General features: G+C 60.3%; 4 protein-coding genes across 4 annotated transcripts; 3 read left to right on the forward strand and 1 right to left on the reverse strand.

Annotated features, from left to right (window-relative positions):
* Window positions 1-1,614: 1,614 nt before the first annotated feature.
* BXZ73DRAFT_40095 (uncharacterized protein) lies at window positions 1,615-2,904 on the reverse strand (the record flags this gene model as incomplete). The annotated part of the gene is made up of 3 exons (XM_048018504.1): window positions 1,615-2,436; window positions 2,493-2,626; window positions 2,676-2,904. Coding segments are annotated over 3 exons (1,185 nt in total), but the record flags the coding sequence as incomplete, so codon positions are not given.
* A 5,921-nt stretch (window positions 2,905-8,825) lies between these two features.
* On the forward strand, window positions 8,826-11,949 carry BXZ73DRAFT_74141 (uncharacterized protein; the record flags this gene model as incomplete). The annotated part of the gene is made up of 14 exons (XM_048021988.1): window positions 8,826-8,837; window positions 8,891-8,941; window positions 8,996-9,031; window positions 9,384-9,728; window positions 9,827-10,104; window positions 10,143-10,252; window positions 10,311-10,406; window positions 10,468-10,826; window positions 10,867-10,957; window positions 11,018-11,215; window positions 11,271-11,413; window positions 11,434-11,451; window positions 11,507-11,519; window positions 11,579-11,949. 14 exons carry the CDS (start codon window positions 8,826-8,828, stop codon window positions 11,947-11,949), a joined length of 2,121 nt encoding a protein of 706 aa, XP_047881926.1.
* A 953-nt stretch (window positions 11,950-12,902) lies between these two features.
* Window positions 12,903-16,870, forward strand: BXZ73DRAFT_97158 (uncharacterized protein; the record flags this gene model as incomplete). The annotated part of the gene is made up of 13 exons (XM_048027275.1): window positions 12,903-12,980; window positions 13,042-13,218; window positions 13,286-13,392; window positions 13,447-13,534; window positions 14,896-15,046; window positions 15,266-15,560; window positions 15,622-15,682; window positions 15,732-15,924; window positions 16,011-16,157; window positions 16,214-16,233; window positions 16,324-16,550; window positions 16,579-16,603; window positions 16,679-16,870. The coding sequence occupies 13 exons, from the start codon at window positions 12,903-12,905 to the stop codon at window positions 16,868-16,870; spliced, it is 1,761 nt and encodes a 586-aa protein (XP_047881927.1).
* A 640-nt stretch (window positions 16,871-17,510) lies between these two features.
* On the forward strand, window positions 17,511-20,637 carry BXZ73DRAFT_40737 (WD40 repeat-like protein; the record flags this gene model as incomplete). Its single annotated transcript, XM_048018637.1, has 10 exons — window positions 17,511-17,636; window positions 17,915-18,141; window positions 18,180-18,273; window positions 18,337-18,653; window positions 18,715-19,042; window positions 19,135-19,558; window positions 19,622-19,749; window positions 19,811-20,286; window positions 20,345-20,446; window positions 20,499-20,637. 10 exons carry the CDS (start codon window positions 17,511-17,513, stop codon window positions 20,635-20,637), a joined length of 2,361 nt encoding a protein of 786 aa, XP_047881928.1.
* Window positions 20,638-20,696: the final 59 nt, after the last annotated feature.

Raw genomic sequence — 20,696 nt, forward strand, 5'->3', positions numbered from 1 at the left:
TTTGCGGCGGTGACGAAGGCGTGAACGCAAGCGCTGAGGCGAGTGAATGAACCCACCTTCCAGTCTTCCTTCTGACATGCCGACCCACAGCACACCACCCGCTTGCACCCGTAGCGTTTGAAGGAGGACCCGGACGCTTTCACATCTCGCGCAGACCTTGAGCGCCGCCATCTTCGCCAAGGCGTTGCCGTCAGCCCAGGCCCAGACGTCGAGGCCCATCCAGAGGTCCCGGTGAGCCAGAGCTGGTCGTGTCTCGCGCGGGACGTTGCTGAGCAGCTCTGCACAACAGAGACCATCGTCAGCTTCGTGATGGCGAAGTCCCCGCTTCGCGTGCATTCGAGGCCACGCGAATAATGAATGGCAGACGTCCGCTCGGGCACTCACTCGCCTGATCGCCCTTCCCGAGGATCTTGGAGAGCACGTGCGATGGAGTCCGACGTTGCCATGAGGAGGTGCTGACGCGCGAGCTCACCGTCGCCTCAGAGCCGGATCCGCAGAGAAGCCACCGGACTCCAGTGGGGTGCGAGGCGGCGGATCCACTCCTCTCTCATCGTCGTCGCCGCTGAGGGCGGCTTGTCGCTGGCCTTGACGAATGCCCACACTTCGAGTCAAACCACGCGAGGTGCTGCCTATGGCCAAGCGCCCCATTGGCGCGCCCTCCTTCGTCTAGATGTCATCGCCCGAGCAGGGACGCAGCATCCCCGCGATCGTGTTCCTAGCGAGAGAACGAGAACGATGAGCAAATTTGCGCGAGGCCGAGACCAGGCTCGCAGTGTGGCCGGCGGGGACCCACGCGCGTGTCGTCTTGCGATAACGAGAGCCGAACGATCGCCTGCAGCACGCGCGCGTCTAGACGAAGAGCCCCCAGAAGAGCCCGACCGCTTCGCCGTCGCCGTTCAAGCAGGTCGGGCCCAATCGACGGAGCAGATCTGCGCGTCCTGAGACGTTCGACAATAGCGTTAGACGAGATTACGTGCGAAGAGGACGGTTCATATACTTGGCTCAGACTAGTGCGCCTTCCTCCAGCCTGGGGATTGAGGCCAGCTTGCGTGGTGGGCTTGATAACCGCGACGGAAACCACGGCGTCGAGATTGTGGGGATCTTCCATCGCCTTGAGGAGGTAGGGAGCGGCTTCCTTGTGTTCGCGAGATCCTCTCTGCATGCGCAAGCTTCAGATCACGTCCGCGACGAGGGCACTCACTTTCGCGCAGATTCTTCGGAGACCATGCCACCTCCAATCCACATGATGACCTCTACGCTCATCCGTCGCTGGTTTACCCTGCCAAGAGCGGGGAGGTGGGTACACAAGATGATAGTCGTGACTCGTGGAAGGAGACAGAGTCGACGCGTCGGCATTGATGCTACGCCACGCGTCAGCCACAAGTGGAAACAACTCGCATTTAGGTCACTTGACCGCGTTTTGTCGGTGTACTAAGCTGTCTTTCTCGGTAGTCTAGCTCCAACAAAACAGCGAGATTGAAATGGCAAGTCATGCGCCTGTGTAGACCAGACGCGAGGGTATACAATCATACAAGTTTGTGTGTACAACCCTACGAGAATCAAATGAACAAGGTGACAGACAGCGTATACCACTGCGGCAATCCTTCGCGCGCATCACTTCTCAAACCCGTCCGCGACCCACGAACCTCCCAGCCCGTCCGGGTCCTCCGCTTTCGCCTTCCCCTTCCTGTTCGCGCTCAGCTCCGTGAACACCGAGATCGTCGTCTTCGGCTGGACCACCGGCACCGGTCCCCAGCTGAACCCCGACGGCGGTGGCGGCGGCGGCGGCTTCGGCCCGCTCGTCTGGATGGGCTTCGCGTGCCGCGGCTGCTTGCGGTTGCGCGAGGCGAGGCCTGTCGCCGGCTGCGCCCCCGCCGGCTCGAACTCGGGCTCGAACGGCGGTAGCGGGCCCCACGCGCCGGCGCCGAGCCCTGCGAAGAACGCGGCGCTGACGTCCGCGCCGGACTCGGCGCCGAGCATCGGCGCGCGCCGCTTGGCCTTGTCGCGCTTGAGCGGCATCGCGTCGACGGCCGTCGTGTTGAGCAGCGGCTTCGCGCGGGCGGCGAGGAGGACCTTCTTGAGCTTCTGCGCGCTGCGCTCGGCGTTGAGGGCCGCCGCGGTCGACGCCGCGATGTTGGGCGTCACCTCCCGGCCGACGCGCGAGCCGCGGTCTGGCAGCCGTTTGTCGCGAGACGAGGTAGAGCGGTGCAGGCCGGACAGAGGCTCGGCGCCCAACTCGAGCACGGCGACGCGGTTGACGAGCTCGGAAACCTCGGTCTCTTCTTGGTCTATGGCTATGTCGATATTTCGGTAGGTCCGGTTGATCGTGTCGAGGGTGGGTGGCTTCAGAGTCGGTTTGCCGGTCTTGAGGCTGTTCAGCTTCTTCTTGGACACCTGAATGTACTCCTCGAGCTGTTGTACCCGCCCTCGCATGGTCTGATCAGACAATAAGAGTCAACAATCGCGTCGAAAATTCCCACACGCAGACGTACGCGTATATCCCGTCTGAGCTTCGACTGAGTCTCCAGGTGGTCGGGGTTCAGCGCCCTGGTCTTCAACATCCGCGCGAAGTTCGCATCGCTCGAAGCCCTGCTGAACCGCTCAGCCTCCTCGTGGCGCATGTCCGCTGTTCCACCAATGAGTAACCGGCGTGTTGCTAAAGCCAGGGCACATACCTTTCATCATCTCGCTCTCCAGCTCTCGCAGACCCGAGATGCAAGTCGCGTGCGCAGCCTCCCAGGCCACCAGGTCTCGCTCAACTTCCTGCATGATTTGCTTGAACTGCGACAAGTCGCCCATTGCCCACTTAGACGCATCAGTAAGATCTTGGCTGCTCTTGGGGCGGATGCTAGGTCCGTTCATCGAGGTGGTCAGAGACGCCGCATGAGCACCCAATGCCTTGAGCTGGAGAGTACGAGGTAAACCAAAATGGCAAAGAACTCGGGAATATTTACGCACCCCCACGAGCTCTCTCGTGAAGCTCTCATACAGGTTTGTGAATTCGGCCCCGAGATCTTGCGCCGGCTTGGGGGGAGTTGGCTGAGGCGCAGAGAGCGGCGCAGAATCTTGCGTTTTCGGTGTGGCGGGCGGAGCAGCAACGGGCGGTTTTGTTGGTGGCGGGGTACCAAAGGGGGAAGGCTTTGGTGAATCACCGGGACTTGCCAGCCCACCAAAGATCGGTGTCTTGACCGATGCCGGCGCAGGCGTCTGCGCCGAGGTCGACGCTGGAAGCGCTCCAAACAGGCTGGCCCCACCGAACACCGAGGTAGCTGGTGTCGAGGGCCCGGCAGTAGCAGTAGATTTCGATGCAAAGATACTGCCAGCTGGCGCGGTGGTAGGAGGCTTTAGTGCAAACAGGCCTCCAGCTGGTGCGGTAGGAGGCGGTTTCGCCACCCCAAACGGACCGCCAGCCGACGTGGGTGTAGGGGGATTAGCCACGCCAGTCACGCCACCAGCTGGGGTTGTGGGAGACGCGAAAACTGGTGCTGGAATCTTAGGGGTACCGAAGATAGACGTTCCGGGTCCCGACGAAGACGATGCCACAGGCTTCGGTGAGGCCGCAGCGACTGGAGCGGTGGACGGGGGTGTGAGCGAGAAAGGGGTGGCCTTCGGCAGGGAAGCCGGAGCACCGAAGATCCCAGGTGGGGTTTTAGGTCGTGCGGTAGGGGCGGGGGTCGTCGCAATGGCTGGGGAGGCAGAGCGGGCCTTCTTGAAAGAGGGAGAAGGAACCGGGTCTTCGTCCTCTTCGTCTTCGTCTTCTGGGTTGCTGATAGGACGACTGGCCAGAGGGGAGCTACGTGCCGGGCGCGTGGACTGTCGTCCGACGCCTAGAAGCCCTGCTGACGACGACGTGGCTGGTGGAGCAGACGCCGCGCGATCGAGAGGCACAGCAGAGGGCTTCCCTGAGGAAGATGAAGAGGTGGGAGGTGGGACGGGAGACCCCGGGGGCGTGGTACTGACTGCGCGTGCTGGCTTTGATGGCCCTGCGAGTTCTGTGAGATCCTTCTCCGCCTTTGAAAAGTTGAAGAAATCGCCTTCGGTAGGAGTTGGAGGGGCCTCAATCTTGGGAATGGGCTGCTTTGCCGTCGTCGACTCGGGGGTTGGGTACTCCTCGGTTGTGTCAAGCTCTTCTTCCTCAGCGCCGTCGACATCTGAATGAGCGTCCTCTTCGTCTGTGCCGATATCTTCCTCATCCGACTTCAAGAACGCATCGATCCCATCGTCGCTGTCGTCGTCCCGGAAGGTTGTGTCTGCCTCGTCGTCGTCGTCTTCGTTCTCCTCCTCTCCTTCCGCTTCGTCTGCGGTAGACGTGTAAACATCAAACCACAAACACAGTATAGGTCGCTTACCGTTCTGAGCAGACGTACTCGCCGTGGTTGACAGCCCGGCGAATGCTGAAACCGGCTTCTTCCAAGCCTCCGCGGTATGGCTGAGTCCTTTCGCCTGAGACTCAGATGAGTCCTGACTACTACTGCCCCCTCCTTCTGGCGAAGCAATGCACTAAAGCCGTTGCTCGAAGAGCTGGCGGCTGCAACGGCTCCAAAGGGACTGCTGGAGCCAGCGAACGCAGAGAATGCCCCGGTAGCAGGAGTGGAGCTAGGCGTCGACGAAGTATTTTCAGCCAATGAAGGCGTCACTGCAAACGTGGTCTTCCCGAACACAGAGGTGTTTGCTGGTGCACCGAACGCCGACTTGCCAAACACTGAGGCATCCGGCTTACCGAAGCTCGTCGTGCCGAAACTCGTCGTACCAAAGACGGAGGAAGGCGTGTTGCTGGAGGATGAAGATGATGCCGGAGTTCCCAGTGATAAATTGCCGAAAGCTGAGGTTTCTGGCGTCACTGATGACGAGTTCCCGAACACTGAAGACGTCTGCGATGTCCCCAACATCGACTTTCCGAAGATAGAGGGCGTGGACGATGCACCGAACGGGCTCGAGCTAGGTTTCGCCTCTGCCGGGCTCTCGTCACTCTTCTGCCGCAACAACTCGCTGAAGCCCTTGTTCGATGAGCCCGCAGCTGCACCCCCAAAGGAGCTGCCGGTCCCAGCAAACGCAGAAAAACCAGAGCCTGCCGGAGCCGTACTGGGTGTCGTCGATGTTGTCGGCTCCTCGATGTCCAGTGACTTCGTGGGTGTCGTTCCGAGTGAAGGTTGCCCGAAGGCCGAGGTGTTGACTGGCGTGCCAAAGGAGCTCTTCCCGAACACAGATGACGGTGTCGTAGGAGTTCCCATCGGAGATTGTCCGAACGCAGGCGGTGTCGTCGACGCCAATGCTGATGGACTCGTTGACGATCCGAAAGGTGAGGGAGTGGCCGGAGTGGCCGGAGTGGCCGGAGTCCCGAATGCCGACGGAGTCACTGGAGTCCCGAACGCAGATGTTGCTTGACCCAAAGATGAGGGGGTAGACGGCTGCGCCCCGAACACGGAGGTGGCAGGTTTGGGGTCCTTATTCTCATCTTCACCCTTCTGGCGAAGCATATCACCGAAACTCTTCCCGGAAGACGAACCCGCGACGGCGGCGCCGAAGGAGCCACCGCCACTCCCCGCAAATGCTGAAAATGCGGACGTTGACGGGGGAGTCGTGGTGGGTGTCGACGTGGGCTTCGCGAACGCTGACTGCCCAAACGCCGATTGTCCGAAAACAGAGGGTGTAGAAGATGTTCCAAAGACGGAAGTTCCAGACTTTCCATCTGGCGTCGTAGATGGGTTGCTGAAGGAAGTCATGCCGAACCGCGAAAGGGCCGGGGAAGTGGTGGGAGGAGCGGCGAAGGGAGAACTAACAGGAGTAGGGTTTGATGGCGTAGAGAAAGCGCCGAACCCCGCACTCAAGCTTTTGAAGGCGTTGGTGGAAGTGGAGAGGTTGCCGAACGCAGATTGAGTGTTCGAGAAGCCACTTGTTCCAAAGGCGCCCCCGGCAGTAGAGGATGTTGTGCCGAATGCACCCCCAGAAGGGGAAGAGGGCGTCATACCAAATGCGCCAGTAGAGGCGGCGGGTGCTTTACCAAACGCTCCCCCGAAGGCGGAGGGACTCCCGCTAAAAGCACTACCAGGAACAGAGGCCGTCGTACCAAAAGCCGTTGCCTGCGGCGTGGGCGAGGCCACCTGCGAAGCGACAACGGTAGGGGAGGTGGTGGTGGAAGCGGACGAGCCTGCGCCGCCCATGCCAGGGTACGGGACTCCTTGCGTCTGGATGATGTGCCAGCCGGTCAATGTCCCGTCGCTGGCGTAGAGGTACATGATGGGCGGTGGAGGGACGTCGGATGTCTCACCGGATGGGCCGGTATGACTGAACGGTTCAGTTGCCGTGAGGTCCAGGCCCAGACCGATCGGTATGGTGTCGTTCGAGTCTGCGTCCAGTGGCACGGACGGCGTTGAGTCTTCCTCGAGAGCAAGGTTGCACCACGACTCTAGCTGGGACGAGCTGGGGTCCGGCACACTGCCTATGAGGCCGATGTCTGAGGAAGTGCTGTCCCCTATAAACAGCATGTATCTGGAGGGGTCCCAGCCGCGTAGCACGATGGACAGTGATCCAGGAGGACGTAAACCAGGATAATTGAAGTATGGAGTGCTGAGCTTGACATCCCCGGTGGTTTGGCCTTGCTATCGAGCGAGAGAATGTAGTGTGTCTGCTCGACTTGAGGGTCAAGCGGACCGGCTGGCACGTATATGCCGTGAAACTCGGTATTCGAAAGCCATGTGGTGGTGATGACGGATTGGCCGCTGGCCGCTGGCGGACAGGGCACCGAGAGCTTGGGAGCGGTTGTGTCGGAGGGACTGTACGTGACGATGTCCCCGCTCTGGAGACCAATCGCGATCTGCGTCCCTTTGGGTGACCACGATGCTATGCGAAAATCAGAACAGGAAGAACACAGTGCATGATGTGTACGAACCTGAGACCGGAATGGTGTGCGGCGAACTGCCGGCGCGCCAGCCACCAATGGACGACATCGTTTGGAGGTCGAAGACTTCGACGGAGATTTCATCGTAGGGCTCACGCAAGAAAGCGACTTGGGCCGGAGTTCCGGGGTTTGGCAGGATATCCCGCACCGGTCGTCCGCTGGACGAGGGGAATGTGTGCTGGGAGAGGTGGAGGAGGATTGGAAAAGGGCCTGTGAGTCGAAGACGTGGATTGGCCGGTGGTGCATGCGACCAAAAGTTTAGAATCGTCCTGTGTGAACACGACTACGTGGGGAGGGCGGAGAGCGGGACTATATGGCGGGGAGTGAAGGTGGAGGAAGGCTCGGTGGAAGAGCTGGATGCGAGGGCGGAGCGCAATTCGGCGAGAGGAGAGAGAGCGATAGCTGCACAAAGTCAGGAAGAAAAACATACGAAGAGGTGACCGACGGACCATGCGAGCCGTCTGAACTCGTAATTGCGGCAGAGAACCAACCCGAAGTATTGGAGATGGCGAAGAGGTGGCCCTTGGAAGGAAGGAGGTCAACGTTGAGAGATTGAGGCGAGATGCGCAAGCGAGAACGCTTGTTGACCATCCTCAGAGCAAGAAAGGACTGTGAAAGCAGGATGTGAGCTGCGAAAGAGCGCATAGATGTGCATGGGACGAACATCGGCATCCTTGCTGACAGCCTCGCGGGAGATCCTTTGCAGGTCGGTAGACGGCGAGGGTTGGAGCTGGCTGACGTTCATAGTGGCCCCCAAGCTAACGCAGCGCTGATGCTGCCACCGCGCGAGGGAAAGATGAGCGAGGCGTGGGCGCGAGGAGAGCGCGGTGGCGGGGGCGCGTCGAGCGAGTGCCAGGGTCAAGTGAGCGCGGTGAGCTGGCGCCTAACCTCATCCTTCGGCGAGCTTGGCGCTTAGCATTGGAATCCCTAGGAGGCCTCAGGCTGCCTATAGTAAGCTCACGTATGAGTAGCACAACATGGGTATTTCTTTGCCATCCGAGATTTTGCTAAGACACTTTATGTATGTAACGTGATTCGTTGGTGCACAGAAGAATGGCATGCAATGCCGGTGGACCAGTCCCGCGACTTTAATAACGTTCTTGGGCTTGTCAAAGCACGGACCTAATGTTCAATGCGCTCGCTCGCCACTGTGGCCGACGTGTTCACTCCGCCGCGGTCGGGGCGTTCGCTTCGCCGTTTCCCATGGCCCTTAGTGTTCTAGGACTCTCACAATGCTGACACTTGAACAGGCGCGGCACCGGTCTTCCGAAAACCCCTTCATGCTGATGGCCCTTCAAACAATTTGCGCAAGCCACTTGAACCTGCGCCGACGTGGTATTCTCTCTTAACTCAGGCGTCTTTAGCCTGGGCTTAGGTCGTCATGCAGGTGTTAGACTATTCAAATATTAATAACACCCAATAGACCCGTGACGGCTTTTTGCGTAGACGATATTCCCTCGACGCTCTTGGTGAAGTTCATATACTACAGCCAGCAGTGGTACAGTTATAAATTCGTTGCGCCACAACCGCGTATTAATGTGACATGACGCGCGTGTCACATGTGTCGGAAAATTCAAATCGGCCTTGCGAGCCGAGATTCTCGTAGCCGCTTTGTGATTAGATTGCAACGCCTCCCGTGACGTGACAGCAGCATCGCAACCCTTTGAGCGTCTTGCGGCTCGTTGCGAGACGGCCGGCAGATCTTGCGATGATATCGCGAGATCTGGATGCCGTTGCGATAGCTCTCGGCTCCCCCTCTTTCCTCTGCTGTATTATACCATTCCATATACTTTGGAGTCGGTGCGTTCTCTCCATTCGCCCTCGCTCAGGATGGTGTGTTTAGCACCTCGACTAGCTTATGTCATCGCGCGGGAGAGGTCGCCCTCGCGCTCCCCTTGGGCCTTGACTCTTGCCTCCCGTGCTCGATATGTGGCAAGAAGTACGCTCCAAGGGGGATCAAGAACCACGAACGATCATGCATGACAAGTGCAGCTCTTGAAGAAGATCGTGCCGACCTCATTGAGGGGATTCATCGTGATCATCGTACGTGCTATCTTTCATTGTCGTGGCCGTCAACTTACGTCCCTCGCTCGCCAGTCTGACGCCCACGCCCCGCCCCGCCAGCTGTGGTGGGTGAGCGTCGATCGAGTGCGCCTGTGGCTTGGTCACGACTCCCACTTGTGACCCCCCACAACGCGCCCTCTGACGGTTCCTGACGCGTCCAAGTTGCGCCGCCCTCCAGCCAGATTCCGACGTGTCCACCCCGACGTGCCCTCCGAGTCCCGACACGTCTGCCCCGTGCTGCAGCCCAGGGTCCCCAGCGAGCCTACGGAACATGCGGGATGAGTCCCTCACACTGGGTGGTATTTCCGTCTCGTTCGTTCGGCTACTAACACTCATTTGTGCTGCTGCTAGCCACGACCCTGTCCTTTCCTTTTGCGCCCCTCGGTCCCTCTAGTCCGCACCATCACCCTTCTTAGTCCAGGCGACCCACCCAACCCCAAAACCACTCCCTGCGCTGCGCGTACCTGCCCCTCCTCGACCTCCGCCACCCCAGCCTGCTGTGTCGATGGAGGCCGCCGCACATGCGTCCCGCAATACGACTGTCGTGGGCCTAACATGGATGGAGATGCCAAGGCTGGGACAATGGGAGAAGAGCAGCCCAGTGGACTGGCTCAGCGCGGGGCTCAGCGCGCTGCAGCTGCACGTCCCGTTCAAGGCCCCAGGGGCGATCGAGATCGGGGACCTCGCGCTGGACTTCACACAGGAGAGCGAGGTGACGAACTCGCGCACGGTGCAGGCGCGGATGGAGCTGCCGTTCGGGTTCAGGGTTGATATTGAGACGTCCTCGGCGGGTCAGCGGAGGCCATCCACTTGAGCATCGACGGTGCGTTTCTCTCTCTCTCTCTCTCTCTCTCTGGAGGATAGACACCCGGGACTGACGACGAGAGACCGGCAGTGGACATCTTCAACACGTCGAACCTGCAGCTTGCCACAGACACGATGAGCCTGAAACTGCTGCGCGACGGCGCGGTGATGGGCACGACACTGCTTTTGAACTCGACGCTTGAGATGGGCAACAACTCGTTGAGCGTGCAGGGAAACTTCACGGTGAGGACGAACATTTTAATTGGAAGGCCCCGCGACGCTGACGCCGCCATTGGGTGGCCGAACGACTCACTGCAAGGTCTCGAGATGTTGAGCCAGTTCGTTGGGAGCACCTGGTCCTGGCACCAACGTCCAGGTTGCGAAGCACGAAATTCGAATCACTCCTCGCCGCGTTCGAGAGCCTGAACATCAACGCCACGCTTCCTGCGCTCTCCTCAAATCTGCTGAACTCTGCGTCCTTGCAAGGTACGCCACATCGCGGGTGGCGAACATTCTTACGCTGACGTCAGCCTTCCGACGCTAGTGCTGTCCACGACCGGGGAGAACAACGTCTCGCACACGACCGTCTCGCTTGCGAACCCGTTCACCGCCGCGCTCGAGATCACACACCTCGTCCAACGTCACCTTCCAGGGCATTTCCCATAGGACCATCGATGACACCGTCGCCTTCTCATCCGCAGGCAAGTCGACGACGACCTCGCCTGCACTCAACCTCAACCTCAACATGGTCCCGCAGAGTCTCCTCACAGTCACGAAGCCGCTTGCAACGCAGGCGGGCAAGGACACAGCACCCCTCGACCGGATTGTCACGCTCGGTGGGTCGAAGCAGGCGGTCGACACCAAGAGGGACAACATCTTCACATACGCACTCCCGTCCACGTTTTCCTGCCCTCGGAGGCTGACCGAATATTGCAAGAACTTAGAACTCCCTTCGTCGACAAGGCGTTCAAACTTCACGAAGCTCGCCGCGGAGGTCGCGCTCACCACGGGCGTCACAATCAGGGACTACCCGACCATGCTCTCTTACACGCAGCCGAACGTGACGATCAAGACGGACGCGAGTGCCCATGCTCACGCAGCCGATCGTGCAGAACATCGTGTCCGGCTCCGTGCTCGGGATCGAGATGGTGGTGATCAAGGACATGCAGGAGAACTCCAACGCCGGATCATGTATGTCCCCGCCCTCGTCGCCCCTCTGATCCGTTCTCATTTGGCGACCGTATCGTGCAGTCGACGCAAAGATCGCGTTCCCCGAGGGTCTCACCATTGTCCAGAACGACAAGGCGCTGGGGAGCATCAAGATGCCGGACGTGAACGTGGTGGGTGGTGTCGGTGCGAGCTTCGACGCGACGTTCGCAGTTGCGGACCTCGCGAAAATGATGCTGACGGAGGAGTTCGAGTGGGTGATCTCGGGGAGCAACCTGTCGGGTGCGTGTCGCCGTTGGAGGTTTGGGCGCGCAAAGAGCTCACGGAAGGGGCACAGCGGCTGCGATTGGCATCTCGGTGCCAGGAATCGGGCTGGGGCCGCTGGGCAAGAAGAAGGTGACGCTCAAGGGCATGCCAAACGGCCTGAAGGGCGGGGTCAAGATCGAGACGCTCGACCTGCCGAGCAATGATCCCGCGGGGGTGTTCACTTGACGCTTCAGACTCCCAACATCACGAACGTAAGTTCCTTTCTTTCGCGTTCCTGCGTCCGACGAGTGCTAACGGGATGTGCAGCCCTCTCAAGTTGGTGTGGAGCTCAGCTCAATCGCGTCTCCTGCACGGGTCCACTGCTGACTGGAGCCGCAGGCACATGTACAACACCTAAATCATCCGACTGGACAGCTACCCACACACTCGACGCCATGCTGCTCCTGAACCAGACCACCAAGTTCCTTGAGCTGCGCGTGCCGGGGATTAGCCTGGCACGTACGCAAGTGGTCGACCCGAACCGCGGTGTTGTTGCTGCGGCGCGCCTCGTGAACGCGGGGACTGGGAAGGTGCTCGCGCGGTACGCAGACTGGCCACAGCCGTACCGGCTGGTCGAGCACCCCGACCTAGAGCTCAAGGTCGTCGCCGACGTGGAGGAGGGGCGCGCGCACATGGGAATGGCGCGGCCGGTTGTTCACATTTTCCCACCACAGCAAACACCCGCTCTCGCAACGAGCTGGTGGTGGTAGCTTAGGTTTGCTCAGCCGAGAGCGTGCCCCACGTGCACACACTGACGTTCTGGTACTGGTCGCTTGATGCGGGCAAAATTGACTTGATAGACAGTTGCAGATTATTGGGCTCATGCTAGTTAACCGGGCGGCACTGGATGCTGCCAGGTGATGGTAGCCTTGCAGAAGCGTGCTAAAACAATGTGCTATATAAATGTATGTTAGAGTGCTCATAACAGACCTATGGACTAATGGTTTTTCACGCCTCGATAGATCTCCGCTCTTCAATGACGTGCAGTCGCGAGTTCGATTCCCACACCGTGAGTCATTTCTGCTCAGTGTAGTCACCATACTAATCATGTAGTAGCACAATTACTATGCAATAGTTTGTAGTTGGAGAGTATTAGTAGAGTATTAGTACCAGCTCAGGAGTACCAATTGTAGTGTGTTTAGAAAGAGTCAATAATCAACAATACCATCCATCAATAATAAGAAGTGAAGACTTAATAATCCCTCATAGAAGGAACCACTAGAAGGTAGAAGAAATTGAAGGAAGCTAAAACTGTCCGTAATCCCTTCTTTTGCATCGCGTGTTGCCTCTTTTCAATCTCCGCTTGGAAATTGCAATGGGACCTGCTTCTATTGCGATCTCCGCTTGGCTGTCGCGAGCGTGACACCATTGATTGCAAGCTGGCGCGCGGCTCTTGCAAGGGGCTGTCACGGCGGTAATCACATTGCGAGCTAATTAGCCTGGCTCGCGAGGCCTCGCAACACCGATCAGTCCGGAATCCCTCGCGAGGCCTCGCGAGGCCGATTTGGTTTTTCCGACATGCAAACCCCGTCACGTTTAGCGCCCGAAAGTTTGAGAGAGACGCGGCGAGTGTAACGTCAGACCGAGTCTGGTCTCGCCCAGCACAACTTCGCTTTCTCCTTCATCCATTCCATCCCCTCTTCACACCCACCGCCCCACCACCATGGCAGACGTCGCTGCCACTGCACCCACAAATGAAATGACTGACGCCATCCTAGACAATGGCGAGGAGGAGGACTCCGTACGCCGACAACGCTTCCCTTTGTCAATGCGTCGTTTTACTGACGCCTTGAACCGCGTAGGAAATCCTGCTCATGAAGCAGCGTGTGGAAGAGATGGAGCGCGAGGCGAAGAAGCTTCGTGAGCTGCAGGCGGCGGCGGAGAAGGCGGAGCAGAGCGCGGCGGGTAGTGAGGGAACGCCAATGGAGACGGAGGAGGAAAAGGCGGCGTCGGACGGGCGGAGCGTGTACGTGGGCAACGTGCGTGTGTGGTCGTCATATGCGCTGCGCGACTCCGAGGGATACTGACTGGGCGGTGGCTCGACAGGTGGACTATGCGGCGACACCGGAGGAGATTCAGCAGCACTTCCAGGCATGCGGGACCATCAATCGGGTCACCATTCTCTGCGACAAGTTCACGGGGCATCCAAAAGGGTATGTGTGCGACTTCCTCGCCGTGCGCTGTGCAATAATAGGGGTGCGGTGTAGGTACGCGTACGTCGAGTTCGCCGAACCGGAGCATGTGGACGCAGCACTTGCGATGGACAACTCACTCTTCCGTGGCCGTTTGATCAAGGTGAGTGGGGGGCGGGTGTGGATACCGATCGCAGGCGAGGCTGATATGGCCGTTAGGTCACGCCAAAACGGACGAACATTCCGGGATACACGCGCGGACGAGGACGAGGAGGATACCGGGGCGGGTACAGGGGCGGATTCCGGGGAGGGTCGCATGGATATACGCCGTACCGTGCTCGAGGGAGGTGAGTCTTTGCACGTTTTCAAGGCGCCGATCTGCTCTGAAGCGCAGAGTATGCAGAGGACGGGGCCGGGGGTTTTAGAGAGCCCAAAAGGTCGGAGGCCAAGTGCCAGACTGGTGTGTTGCGTGTACTATTTATCTCTGACTGTAGCTTTGGGCAATACGCCGTCCTATCCATTGCCCCCGCGGATTAATTTCGACTCATGTATTCTCTTGTGCCAGAGCAGACCGGTTGGGACGAACGTTGTGTGGTGCCAGTTCACCGCAGACGAAGCAGCCGCTGGAGCCTATTCTTGACCCGACCACGCAGGCTGTCAGCGCGAGGCTTATCCTGCGCTTCCCAGTGCAGCCCGCCCGCGGCAACTGGCGACACGGACGCAGGTGGCGCTCAGCGCTGACCCGCATTCGATCGTTCTGCCTGTGCATGAACTGTGCGGCGCGCAGTGAGTGGTGACTCGCCCCGTTTGGACGCCTTGTCGCAACTACCCTATCTACTCCCCGTACCAGCTCCGGTCCAGTCTCTGCTGCAGAGGGAAGCGCGGACCTGCTGGCTGAACGAATCCTTCCATGTACGTTCTTTACCGATCCGATACTGTCTACTACTCGTCGAGGTCGTAGGTTGTTTTCAAACATGATAGACGCGGGCGCTGGAACGACCTTCCATGTCCTTCTGTTATGCATTGCACTGACATCGCTCTCGACGACATCCCAGGCAGCCCACTTGACACGCCCACCAAATTGTAAACACAGTCGTAAATATTGTTGAGTCAGCTGGCAAGACCCAGGATGGCGCATCTCTCCACATGGCGCATCCACTGCGGTACCAAAATACCTCGGGACCGCCAGGTCAGGATGTACATAGGTCAGAAGTCGGCTGAGGTCACCACCCGCCTCCGCGCTTCCCGCCTGGTATAAAATTGCGATACGTCCCTCCAAGCCTCTTGTTGCTCTCCGCCGCCCACCACCGAGGTCGCACCACCGCCAACGCCATCACCGCCGAGCAGCACGCCCCGCACGCGACCCTCAGTCATGGTCTTCCTCTCTCTCCATAAGCTCGCGACTGTCGCGCTCCTCGTCGCCGCCGCGCTTGAGGGCGCAGCCGCGAAGATCGCGAAACGCTCCGACGGCCGCATCCATGCGAACATGCCCCCGCGCCCGACCGCGCCCGTGGTCGAATCGAGGCCGCCTCCGCCCCGGTGACCAGCCGGAACGGGACGACGCTCCCGCCGTACAACACGACGTACTACTTCGACCAGCTCATCGACCACAACAACCCGAGCCTGGGCACGTTCCAGCAGCGCTACTGGCACACGTACGAGCTCTACGAGACGGGTGCGTCTTCGTCATTATCGTCGGCGCCTCGACGACGAGCGCTGAGTCGCATGTGATGTGTCGCAGGTGGCCCATCGTGCTCTTCACCCCCGGCGAAGCGAACGCGGCTCGTGAGTCTTTGCTTCTCCCGCCTCTCCTTTTACCGCACGGCTGGCGCAGAGCGCCGCGCCGCCTCCTCCCCACCCCCGCCGTACTGACCACCACATCCTCGCGTTGCAGCGTACACCGGCTACCTCACCAACAACACCCTCAACGACCAGATCGCGCAGGCTCAGAGCGGCGCCGCGATCGTGCTCGAGCACCGTTTCTACGGGCTCTCGAACCCGTACCCCGACCTCTCGGTGAAGAGCCTCCAGGTGCACACGATCCAACAGGCGATTGACGACCTCGATTACTTCGCCAAAAATGTCGTCCTCCCCCAGCCGGACGGCGCGAACGTCAAGCCCGGCCAGGCTCCCTGGGTCCGTATTGGCGCCAGCTACTCAGGTGCGCTCACGAGCTTCATGATGACCAAGTGAGTGGAATCCTCGGAGATTCGGGCGGAGACCGGACTGAATCCATGCGCCGCTTCGCAGCAAACCCGGCCTCTTCCAGGCGGGCTACGCGTCTTCTGCTGTCTCGGAGAGCATTACGCGCGTTGGCGTCTCTCACGGCGCTGGGGCTGCAAGTGTGCTGACGCCTGAAGTCTAGTGACTTCTATGGCTATTTCACGCCCATCCGGGAGGGCATGGCGACGAACTGCTCGGCCGACGTGCAGGCGGTTATTGCCCACATCGACAGCGTCTTCACTTCCAAGAACCAAGAGTCGATCAATACCCTCCTCGCCATGTTCAACATGACGGCGCTCGCGCCCCACCTCGACGATGCTGCTGGTTCCCGTACGTAACCTTTCACAATGAGCGTTTGCCCTGCCCACCCATAGTTGAACGCGAGGACAGTCCGCAACAACCTCTGGGATTGGCAGTCTCTCTCCCACCGCCGGCTACGGAACTTTCTTTCAGTTTTGCGACCCGCTCGAAGTCAAGCAAGAGCGCGAGTGCCAAGGGCTGGGGCCTCAGCAACGCGCTCAAGGCTTGGAGCTCGTTCTGGGTGAATGAGTACTACTTGAAGCGTACGTCTTCTCTGCTCTGTCGCTTTCTCCCCGCGCTCATGACCTATTTTGTCTAGTCTGCGGTGACTCGGACGTCGTATGAGCATTTGTGTCCCACGGTCGATTCACGCACCCCTAACACACGTCCTCGCTCAGTTCCTGCCTCGGCTCTTACGACCCTACGCAGGAGTACTGGACCGACACCTCGATCGACAACGCCGGCCGGTCCTGGTTTTGGATCGTCTGCAACGAAGTCGGTCTCCTCGCGGAAGGCGCGCCGAAGGGCACGCCCACGCTCGCCTCTCGCCTCATCCAGCCGCTGTACGACGAGCGCCAGTGCACGTACATGTTCCCCGATCAGTTCAAGAGCCTCGGCGACCTACCCGTGCCCAACGTCGACGCGACGAACAAGGCGTATGACGGCTGGTTCACGACCACCCAGAACCTCTTCTTCGCCAACGGTCACCGTGCGTCTCCCCCGTTCCCTGCGCCCCATTTCGCACGTGGCTGACCCCCCTCCCCTCCCGCCCGCGCGCACGCAGGTGACCCGTGGCAAGTCCGCCGAGGGCACGCACTTCGAGAGCACGCCCGGCCAGCCGATCGCGATCTCGGACGGCTTCCACTGCTCCGACCTCTCCACCGCCAACGGCGCCGCGGACGCGACCGTGATCAGCGTCCAGAAGGCCGGGCTTGCGTCCATCGCGGGTTGGCTGGCCGAGTGGAAGCCCTCGTGAGCGGGCGAGGCTAGCGCTGGGTGCGTCCTTGCACAGCACTTCTTGACGACGGTGCCGACGTCCTCAGATAGTCGGGCTCGAGCTGCAGCTACTAGATACACTAACGCAAACGTCTCGCACCGGAGGGGACAGCGTGCCACCAGAGGAGGCTCACAGTTGCGCACGCGCTGTGGGGCGGACGTGGGCACTCAGGCAGCCGAGCGGACACTGGCCCCGGACGAGGGGGAGGTACGGACGCGCGGAGCAGTCATATGTTGTGGAGTGTGCCATATATAGCAATTCAGTGTCTTACCCTTCCAAACCGCACGAAACTGCTTGAAACCTACCCCAACCATACGAAACCGTACGCAACTTTTTGAACAGTTCCAGACGGCTTCTTTCCCCGGTATTACGATTTCAGGCTGTTTCCTAGGGTTTCTAGGGAAACCATGTAGCCAGCGTGAGCGCAAGTGAGGCGGCGTACGAAACGCCGAGCGTCTATCTTGTTGCACGATCTCGATCAAATTGAATCATCGCAACTTGCCTCCTGCCCCCACCGCACCTCAAGCCAATCTCCCGGCTTGACGCCAAAACAAAACAGTCGCATTTAAAAAGGCACTGGAGACAAAAAAACCATATAGCCACCTGATATTTTCTCGAGATGTCCTACGCGGAGCTCATCTATGTTTCCACTTCCGCGAACAGATTTGCCCAGGCCGCCGACATCTCCAGTGCTGGTCTCGTAGCATTAGGCTCTGGCAGATTTATATCTCTTTGGAACTCCTCCGTAAGCAATGATAATGTTCCTGCCTTGACTCGCTGACCCACTTTTCTGTCTCTTTTTTCTTCCGCAGGACCCACGCGACCACGGCGTACACGACACCCTGCCCGGCCACGACGGCCTCGTGACGTGCATCAAGTTCGCGAGCGATGCGCTTATCGTCAGTGCAGACGACAAGGGTGTGCTGCGGCTGTGGCACGGCTTCTCCACTACCCAACTGAAGGAGGCGCGTCCTCACATTCTGCTTAACCACTCGCTCACACCCTAACTAATTCCGGCTCCAGGCAGACGCAACACTAAAAAGCGTATTCGTACAGGCACACACAAGCGGCGTGGCGACGCTCGCGGTCGGCGCTGGATGCGCCGCGACCGGCTCGTCGGACGGGTCCGTCAAACTGTGGACCATGCCGGACGCAGCAGACAAACAAGGCGCACCCCGCGAGGCACAGACTATCCGGATGAGGAAGGGCTTTCCGCTTTCTGTCGCGCTGGGCAGCCTTCCCGGCACACAGTGTGAGCCTCAGGCACGATCCGGGCTGCGAAGCGCAGTGCCCCTACTCACTCCTGGATGCACACAGGCGCGCTCCTCGCGGTCGGGTGCACTGACCGGAATGTGCATCTTTATACGCGTGCGGACGATAATGTGTGTTGGTTTCTTTATTCAATTAAAGGAGAACTGTCTGATCATACGCTCGTGTAGGTGCAGTTCGTACCGGCCGCGGTCCTACCGGGTCACGAAGACTGGGTAAAATGCCTCGCATTCAAGCCGCCCGAGAGTGAGGGCAACCCGCTCGTCCTCGCATCTGGCTCGCAGGACAGCACTATCCGCCTGTGGAACATTGAGGCGTTTGCTCGTGGGGCGCTGGGTGCGTCGGCGCTCCAGACAGACACTGGCGGGGATGCAACGGACGAACTGCTCGATGCGTTCGAAGCCTCGCTTGTAGACCTGCAGGACGCCGACGACGGAGGCCGGCAGATATCTCTCAAACGGCACGTTCTGACTGTCAAGTCCTCATCAGAAAGGTGTGTGTATCCGTTCCGCATGCTCAGTAGTCTCCACCCTCATCCAACCCCCTTCCTTCAGCCCACAGCTCTTCTCCGTCACCTTTGACGCGCTCCTCGTCGGGCACGAAGCCGGCGTGACCTCGCTCGCCTGGCGCCCCGTGCAAGGCGCATCCACCTCCCCGACGTTGCTCTCGACCTCGACCGACTCCTCCCTCATCCTGTGGTCTCCCTCGACGGTGCTCGCCGGCGACGATGGCGCCGCGACGCTCTGGATCAACCGCCAGCGGTTCGGCGACGTCGGCGGACAGCGGCTCGGCGGCTTCGTCGGCGGGCTCTGGGCCGCACGGGGCCGCACCGCGCTCGCGTGGGGTGGAATGGCGGCTGGCGGCGGTGGGCACGCGCCTCTAGTCCTTCGACTGCCGTTGAAATAGGGGGGGAGAACGAAAGCGGGAGCGGGCCTGGGAGCAGCGCCGCAACCGGGGCGGTGGTCGCCCTGGAGGAGTGGGAGGAGGTCGCCGCGCTCACGGGCCACCGAGGTGCTGTGCGGAGCGTCGCGTGGAGCCCAGGTGGGGAGCTGCTCGTGTCCTCGGGCGTGGACCAGACGACGCGCGTCCATGCGTCCGTCCGCACACGAGAAATCTCGAACAGGGACGAGGAAGAGGAAGCAAACGGTAGCGAGAGGGCGTGGCACGAGCTTGGACGGCCGCAGGTGCACGGGTACGACCTCGTCGGCGCGGCGTTCGTGGGTCCGCTCGAGCTGGTAAGCGTTGCGGACGAGAAGGTCGCGCGCGTCTTCGAGGCCCCGCGAGAGTTCGTCGACGCTGCGCGCAACCTCGGTGTCGCCGACTTCGGGGCGGAAGGCGAGCGGCCCCGCGCGGCGGCACTTCCTCCCCTCGGACTGTCGAACAAGGCGCTGACGGACAGTACGTGCACTCTCTTATTCTGCTTGTGAGGTGTTTCTGATAGCCTGACGTATTGACAATTAGTGAGTGCGGTGGCAGAGGTGCACCCCGAGGGCGACCCCGCACGGACGCGCCGACGGCCATTTGAAGGCGAGCTTGCCGCAGCAACGCTCTGGCCCGAGACCGAGAAGGTCTTCGGACACGGCTATGAGGTGTGCTGATACGCCCCCTTCCCTCAAGCCCCTCCTACTCACTGCACTCATTCAACGGCAGTCGATTACGCTCGCCGTCTCGACCGCGCGCTCGCTCGTCGCGACCGCCTGCCGCGCAACTGCGCCCGAGCATGCCGTCGTGCGCGCGTACGATGCACGCACCTGGCGGCCCGTCGGCGCGCCGCTTGCAGGGCACTCGCTGACCGTTACGCGCGTCGCGTTCAGCCCCGACGACGCGCTCGTACTCACCGTCTCGCGCGACCGCACGTGGAGGCTCTTCGCTCGCGATGACGGCGAGCTGGGGGAAGGGTACGTACCCGTCGCTGCGGAGCGCGCACACGGGCGGATCGTCTGGGACTGCGCGTGGGCGCCGGAGGGGGACGCGTTCGCGACAGCGTCGCGCGACAAGACCGTCAAGGTGTGGCGACAGGTTGAAGCGGGTGATCATAAGTGGACGGCGGTAGCGACGATCGCGGTGGACGCGGCGGCGACCGCAGTCGCGTTCGCACCGGCGCCGGGGGACCAGGAGACTACAAGGTACGCGTTACTTACCTCTGCCTCTGTGAAGATTTGCACTCGCTGAGGACATTCACAGACGGACGTTGGCGATCGGCCTCGAATCTGGCGAGATCCAGATATACACATCTCCACGAGACAAACCTGCTCAGTGGAAAAAGGCATTGACCATTGGGAACAGGTGCGCACTCTCGTACTCAAAGTGTCGATCGTCTTTGACAGCCTTCCGATAGGCTGGCACACATTGACCACGTCCACTGTCTAGCGTGGCGACCAGCAGAGGCGCAGCGAGACGGACACGGGATCTCGCTGGCCAGTTGTGGGGAAGATGGTACATTGAAGCTATTGACAGTTCATATCGCGGCGGAGTAACGCGTATGCGACATGTAGTTAGGTAGGAGAGGCTACGGCGACGAGTGAGGAAAGCTATG

The sequence above is a fragment of the Epithele typhae genome (genome assembly GCF_022376455.1).
Source record: "Epithele typhae strain CBS 203.58 chromosome Unknown BXZ73scaffold_4, whole genome shotgun sequence".
Taxonomy (NCBI): domain Eukaryota; kingdom Fungi; phylum Basidiomycota; class Agaricomycetes; order Polyporales; family Epitheliaceae; genus Epithele; species Epithele typhae.